The sequence below is a fragment of the Zingiber officinale genome, chromosome 9A, assembly GCF_018446385.1.
Source record: "Zingiber officinale cultivar Zhangliang chromosome 9A, Zo_v1.1, whole genome shotgun sequence".
NCBI lineage: Eukaryota > Viridiplantae > Streptophyta > Magnoliopsida > Zingiberales > Zingiberaceae > Zingiber > Zingiber officinale.
This window is the reverse complement of record NC_056002.1, coordinates 6,447,913-6,455,936: the sequence shown is the minus strand read 5'-3', so window position 1 is coordinate 6,455,936 and position 8,024 is coordinate 6,447,913. Positions and strand designations below refer to the sequence as shown.

Sequence of the window (8,024 nt, the reverse complement as noted above, 5' to 3'; positions counted from 1 at the left end):
TGCAGGAGCTTAGGAGAGCAGGAAGTCGAGCGGAAGACGCAACTAGCGAGAAGAACGACACGGCAAGGGAGGCGACGGGGTCGGTGTGTCTGAAGGACGAAAGAGCTGCGGAAGAGTACACCGGTGGACGAGAAGAACGCACGCGACGTTCGAGGTACGAGAAGCCGCGACGAAAACCTGCTCGAGGAGAAGACCAGAAATTAGGTTCGGGTGAGCCCTATTTCGGTTGGCTGCAATCACTCAAGCGATCGAATCTTCGGAAGAAGAAAAGGAGTCAAAAGGAGTTGGAAAAGCAAGCTGAAGGTGCCCTCAACGAAGTGTTGAGGGCGCCTCCGCTGCCTACAGGCATGAGGGCACCCTCCACACTATCCAGGGTGCCCTCACGGCCATTGAGGGCACCCTTGACCCAGTCTACTTGACCGTTTCGAATTTGGATAAAGTTTTATCCGATGCCTCGGCTGGAGGCGCCCTCAACCCCTTTGGAAGCGCCCTCAAGACTCGAGATAAAGTTTCCAGGAGCTATATAAAGGCCCCTGGAGCTAGGAATTAAGCAATCAACTCTGTAATCAATTCCTAGCAACTCTTGAGCTCTCTAAGTGTGTAAAAGGCTTCTTCGCCTTCAGAGAAGGAGTTTCTTAGTGTGATGTTCAACCGTCTTGGATTAACAACCATCTAGGTTGTAACCAAGTTAATTTCCTGAGTCTCTTTTTCTTCTTTTCAATTATTTGCTTTTATTTAATTGTTACTATTTTAGAGTTGAAAGCACGAGGAGGGTATTTTATTTTTGCAGACAATTCACCCCTCCCCTCTTGCCGGTCCCGCTGCACCAACAAAGATGAGTCACTTAGGGGGTGTTTGGTTGATGGGTTTGGGAATGAGGGAATGAAATGATAGTAACAGATAGTGTTTGAATTGTGGGTTTGGGAATGACATTTTGGGAATGATTACTAGATTTATGGGAATCAACCAAACTCATATAACTTGATGGGTTTCATTTACATTCCTATTCCCATTCCATCCTACTATCAAACCCATACCCATAGTGATTCCCATCATTTAACCAAACGCCCCCTTACTTAGAGACAAGAATGCAGAAAGTTCAAAGAAGAAGAAGACGGAGAGCAGCGTACACATGAACAAGGGTTGCATAATGTGACAGTAGCCTTCGCTATAACCTAATTTATATCCCTATTTTAGAGGCCATGACCATTGGATGGGGGTTTCCTAGAAGCAAGAAGTACTATCGATAGTTCGATCAGGCGTATGGATCACATCAACTTTAGGCAATCATCATACTGTGGATGACCCTTAGTCTTCTCTGCTACAGGTCACATTTCATTAATATGATATAACTTCGGAGATGCAACATCTCACCCTGTTCAAAAATCGAGGCTATTAAAACAAGCACCACATTTAATAGGCATGACTACAATTAAATGCATAATCTCACTCAAATCACATAGGGGATTTGCATTTGGCAACATGGTCATCCCTGCTACACACCACAGTCCAGTCAGTCAAGTCATCACCTCGTTTGACTAGATTTGAAAGAGAGATTAGTGATACAAGGATAAGCATTGGGGCTACATGGTCGGAATGGTCAATTGTCTTGCCAGAGTGACAATCAAAGTCAAGACGAAATAGCTCTCCAGGTGGTCTGGACTCTTAACCCCCGAATCCCGACTTAGGTTCCTGGCTCTAGATTCCTGACTCTCAATCCTCAACCCTCGACTTAGATTCTTGGTTCCGGATTCCTGATTCTCAACTCTGAAACCTCTCTAGACTTGGGCATATCTTGGAGGAACTTCAAGATATGTGTTTATGATAATTAAAGAAAACAAGCTATTACTTACTGAAGACCCGGACAATGTAGATGTTATTCTTGAAAGACGTGGGAAACGTATCTATAAATTCTGAAATAAATGGCCAATTACTTCAAGGTATGTGGGCAATGAATGCAAGGATCGAGGGACAAGTGGAGCACGTGAGCGTTGACGACAACCCTATAAAAGGTTGCCCATCCTTATGGGCAAGGTACGCGCATAGGACACTGATAACTAGCATTTTTATCTATTATTGTGGCTCTTATTCTTGCCATTTTTACTTTCTCACATGCTTAATTTTGTGTTTATATTATGTGTTGTAAGTAGAAATTTATTTTGGACTTAATTATAACTTTCCTACAAATTGAAGAATTTAATCTCATATTTTTATTATGATTTTATAGGGAATTAGAGATGAGCTTTGGATATAAGAGGAGACAAATCAATTGGATCCAATGCTAGGGTTGAGCATGACTTAATTTGAAGAGTCAATTGTTTTCAAGCCCAATAACCCATCCCCCAAGCCTACACTTCTAAGCTCACTCATTCAAAAGCCTAATTTGAAACTCAATCTTGTTCTTAATGAATCCGGATTCAATCCCTAATGGATCTACTTCCTCAATCTGGATCTGACGACCTGTTAAAAAACTTCTCAAGAGAAGTGACAACACAGTAACAGAGCATCTGCTCTTCTTCTTCTTCGTTGCTAGGATGCAACACCATCTCCCGCTGCGCCACCCTCTTTCTTCTTTCTTTCTCATCTCCGGCAACGACGCCAATTTTGATAAGGTCATTTTTTTTGTCATGAAACAATATCAAAAGAATTTAAGTATTAAACCCCTCTAACTACACTAATGCATTATAGAAATGACTCAGGTCGTCTCCTAGCGAATGCAACAATAGGATGGTAATATAGGATTGTTTGTTTTTTATGTTTTTGAATTTTTGATATGGAAATGAGGGTTTTGGGTTTTGATTCTAAATTTAACAAATGAGAAGCAAAGCAAGTAAGAAACTAATCTAATGCTGAAATGAAATCTAACTAAGTGTCATTAATTAATTCACAATGCATTATCATTCTACGTTATGGATTTCACCATCAACACAATTAAACTAAGGAATGAAATAACAAAACATTAAATGAAACCTAATCTAGTAAATGAAAGGCAATGCAAGTAATGAAAGCTAAGTCTAACCTAACTACAATTGCAGAAAATAAAAGACGACTTAAAATAAAGTATCAACGAAACTAAACATAGAATGAAGCTAGAGCATGTAATGAAACTTAAGCTAATCTATCTTAATTGCATTCGAATGAAGAACAAATATCATGGAAACTGAAATCATTAAACTAACAAGCATTGCATTGAATTAAACTAAAGAAATTGATCAACTAAAATAACACAATTGGTTGAGGCATTTCAATGAACATGTTGTGAGCATTAACCAATTTGAAACTAATGCATGAAACTTTAACAAGGGAGTTCAATTTGATACCGGCATTTAACATACTCAACAACCAACAATCATACAATCAAATCATGAAAACTTTAAAGAAAAGAAACAACCCATTCTACTTCATTCCGGATAATAGTTCTTCATCCGTTCATTTTATTTGCTGGGTTGTTTCTCAAGTCAAGATCATCTACTTTACCCTTTTAATTTTGATCCAACTAACAAAAGCTGAACTTCGTAAATTTTATCCCAAGAATAAAACATCATCCTTCTGCAAAGTCTAGGTGTAGGTGTGATACAAATTGAATTTATTTATTCCACTATAATTTTCTTTTAGTAAAATAAATTATGAGATTATAAAATAGAAGATAACTTGGTATGAGACTTTTTAATTACAACTCAAAATAAATATACGAGGATTTAGATTTAAAGTGGCATTTGATTATAGAGATATGTAAATTTTATTGATTCAACAATAGTAATTATATTAGAGTCAAGATCAAATCATATAGATAATTTTAAGGGTGCATTTGGTTAAGGGTTATCCTTGATAACCTCGGTTATCCATCAAAGTTATCAATAAAAACCCTGTTTGGTTTAAGTAATCGATGATTTCTAAGTAATGTTTCATGTCCGACACGTTAGCAAAAGGAGCATGCAACCAGAAATCGAAAAACCTCGGAAAACTGAGGTTTTTCTTGATTTCAGGATTATCGAATTTTATTTACCTAAAATACCCTCGGGAAAAAAAAATGTGAAAAAAAATAGAATGTAAAGAAAAAAATGAAAAATATAAAAAATAAAATAAAAAAATATTTAAAAAAATTAAGAAAATAAAAAATCATTAAAAAATAATTTAAAAAAACTTAAAAAATAGAAAAACATTTAAAAACCATAAAAATAGAAAAAATATTAAAAAATAAAAAAAACAGAAAACAAAAAAAAATAGAAAAAAAACATTAAAAAATTAAAGAAAAAATACAAAAAAAACATTAAAAAAAATTAAAAAATATAAAAAAACTAAAAAATAATAAGAATGTTAAAAAACATTAAAAAAAAATAGAAAAATGTAAAACCCCCTAAAAAATAAAAAAAATAAAAAAGTAAAAAATATAAAAAACTTAAAAATATAAAAAATAAAAATAAAAATTAAAAAACATTAAAAAACATTAAAAAACATTAAAAAACAAAATAAAAAAATAAAAATATATATAAAAATAAAAAAAAAGTGAAAATAAAGTAAAATAGAATAGAGTTTAAAAAAAAGTGAGGAATTATTATTATTATTATTATTATTATTATTATATATAGTTGGTTTTGTAACTAAGGGTAATCTAGTAAAATACTAAACTAGGTTATTCATTAAAACTTTTAAACAAACATGTTTTTGTTGCATTATCTAAATTGAACCAAACAACATTTGGTTATATTTTATTCCTCATAACCTTGGTTATGTGATTATCTAGTAATCATATAACCAAGATTATATATGAGAACTTGAACCAAACACATCCTAAAAAAAAAAGACACAGACCAAGTGAACAACATATCATTATGTAAATAAATAAATTATATTAATTAATCTAATAATACAAACTCAGACAGTTGGTCATTAATTAAGAAAGCTTTGACGAGGAACAAACCAGAGGATTAATGAAACTCCATGAGAAATTGGAAATTAGGCAATTGAATGAGATCATGCAGATTTCATCCCACATCACGTACGTTGAAAATGGAGTGTGCATGAAATAGCAAAAGGGTGAAGGGGATGTTGGGGCTGTTTGTCTCAGGCGCAAATTAAGCAGAACAACCGATCGAGCTTTCGGTCCCATTACCTCAAAAAGCGCCGTGCCTTCGGTTCTCCCTGCGTCAGCGTGGGGCAGTTCGTGGAGAAAAAGAATTAAAGCAGCGGCGTGCATACGCTCGCGAAGGGAAATCTAGAGGGGAGTTCCACACAATTTCGCGTAAAGTCTGCTTTCACGGCAGCTGTTCGATTGTTTAGAGGCGCGAGCTGTGGTCAAAAGAAGCTAGAAAAAAACACAAACTAATTAAACGCCTTCCTTCCCATTTAATCGGTTGATCAGCCGGTAGGATTCCAGTTTAAGGGCACCACTGACTTTGGTGCTCGGCAGAGAACAGAAAACAGGGACTGCTCTGACTCTCTTGTCCGAGTAATGAATTCCGTGAGAGAGTTAAGAGAGTGAGCTCAGTCTGGGTAGGCGAGTGGTTGGTCGATTTCAATTGCAGTTACTACAAATTTAACACCCTCAACGACTTCTTGCTGCAATTTCCATTCTAATTCCATTAACCTTTCTTCCCCCCACCCCACTACCTCTATTTGACCGATCCCTTCCCTCTATATAATCGACCTTTTCCTTCTCACTTTCATCCAACAGAGTCGAGTATACGTCTCTTCGCTCTTCTAGTAGAAGTCGATCTTTAGGAGCCACATGGCTCAGGGAAGTGGCAGTGCCAGCCGAGCTACCGCCGCCCTCGGGCTGGCCTTACTACTCTGCCTCCTCCTTGCTCACTCTGTCGACGCAGCTACCTACACCGTCGGCGACAGCGGCGGCTGGACCTTCAACATGGCCAGCTGGACACGCGGGAAGCGCTTCCGCGCCGGCGACGTCCTCGGTAAGCACGCAACGCATCGATCAGTCGTAAACTTATTGCATGCCGAGTTAATTTTCTGGTTAAAGATGATTGTTTATGTATGAGAGGTGCATTGAGTGCAGTGTTCAGGTACAGCCCCTCGGTGCACAACGTGGTGGCGGTGAGCGCGGCCGGCTACAACGGCTGCTCGGCGCCGCGCGGCTCCCGGACTTACGCTTCCGGCAACGACCGCATCACCCTCGCCAGAGGCAGCAACTACTTCATCTGCAGCATCGCCGGCCACTGCCAGGCCGGCATGAAGATAGCCGTCGTCGCTGCCTGACCTATCTATTTAATTTATCAGTAATTTTAATACTTTTCCGCAATATATCAGCCGTCGAGTGACTTAAATAAACATACTTCGATCCTGTCAACGCGAGTGGGCACAATGTTTGTATGGATCAAGCTAGTTAAAAAAAAAAAATTAAAAATAGAGTTACACGGCAACAAATTTGAATTTTGGTAGCTATTATGCTATCTATAGCACGCGTCACAATTGTAAGAGGTTGAAAATAAGAAGATACCAACAGCGTGCATTGTGCGCTGCAATTAAGTTTATTCACCGACGCGCGGTGCCCAGCGTATGATACACGATTATTCATAGGGTGTGTTTTTTCGGATGAGTCTGGTCATTAGTAGATGAAATATTATCATAATGAGGTTTGGAGTTTGAATTTCGGTAAAATCGAAATAAGAATTTTTTTTATATGTTAGTCACTATTCCAAAAGTTAATAGCCGTCCGTGTATTATCTCCTCTGTGTTAATTTTGGGATGAATTGACGGAGATACTGGAAGTGAAGATATTCGGTTTTTTTTTGCCACAATGATTATTCATGGCGTGTGATGCACGTTTCAATTGCGTGCCTGCTAGCGATGCGGTAGTTACCAGATCCTCTGCGCCCGCCTCCCGTGCGCCCTCTGTGCCTGTCGCTACGCGACAAAAAACCCACACGTTAAGCACGTGCGTTTCTCTGCTCCAGTAATAAAACCCAACTCCAACGCACATATCGCTTCCTGCTGATCGGTCTGTTGACCGATCAGCAAGAATGCTGATCGAACAGACCGATCAGCAAGAATGCTGATCGGTCAGCAGACCGATCAGCAGGAATGCTGATCGGTCTTGCATTCCAGCAGGAATTTTTTATTTTTTTCTTTTTTTTTAAAATAAAATAATAACATTAGTATTATTATTTTTCGCTGAACTGGGTTAATAAAAAAAATTAACTTTTTTTTTAATGTTTGCTTTATTATCTTTTATTAAAAAAAAAGAAAAAAAATTAAAAAAAAAAAGTTAATAAAGCAAACATTCCTGCTGGAATGCTGATCGGTCAGCAAGACCGATCAGCATTCCTGCTGATCGATCTGCTGACTGATCAATATTCTTACTGATCAGTCAATAGACCGATCAGCAGGAAGCGATATATGTGTGTTGGAGCTGAGTTTTATTACTGGAGCGGAGAAACGCACGTGCTTAGCGTGTGGATTTTTTGTCGCGTAGCGACGGGCACAGAGGGCGCACGGGAGGTGGGCGCAGAGGATCTGGACTCGTAGTTATATGAGATATTATAATATGAAATCTTGGGTTAAAAATTCAGCGTTTAACATCATTTATAATAATAATAATTAATAATTATCAGTAATTTATTTTACTCATATTAACCTAATAATAGGTTCAGGGATAGTGAAAACGAGCGAATCATTTTTTTTATCCTATGAATTAAAATTAAAACTTAAACAATTACAATTATTATATCCCATTCAGCCATTAACGTAACACTACACTTAAACAAGATAATAATATCACATGAGTCCCAGTCGATTAGGGGTGTCAATTCGGATGGACCGGATTGAGTCGGGTTGAGTTTTTTTTTTTTAACCCAACCCGAACCCGATCCGACCCGAGTTCAACCCAAAATATCTAAACCCGAACCCGACCCATATAACTCGAAAATTCGATTCAAAACGATTTTTTTGGACTATTTTCCCTATAATTCTTCACTTTTATCTCAATACTTCATCATTATCATACAAATATACATAAAAACATCTAAATTTTTAAAATAAAATTTGATTTAACCTCCACAAAATCCACA

At 37.5% G+C, this 8,024-nt stretch overlaps 1 protein-coding gene across 1 annotated transcript; it reads left to right on the top strand.

Moving 5' to 3' along the window:
- Positions 1-5,607: 5,607 nt before the first annotated feature.
- Positions 5,608-6,492, top strand: LOC122020708 (chemocyanin-like). The gene is made up of 2 exons (XM_042578717.1): positions 5,608-5,912; positions 6,014-6,492. Exons 1-2 carry the CDS (start codon positions 5,729-5,731, stop codon positions 6,211-6,213), a joined length of 384 nt encoding a protein of 127 aa, XP_042434651.1. The 5' UTR covers positions 5,608-5,728; the 3' UTR covers positions 6,214-6,492.
- Positions 6,493-8,024: the final 1,532 nt, after the last annotated feature.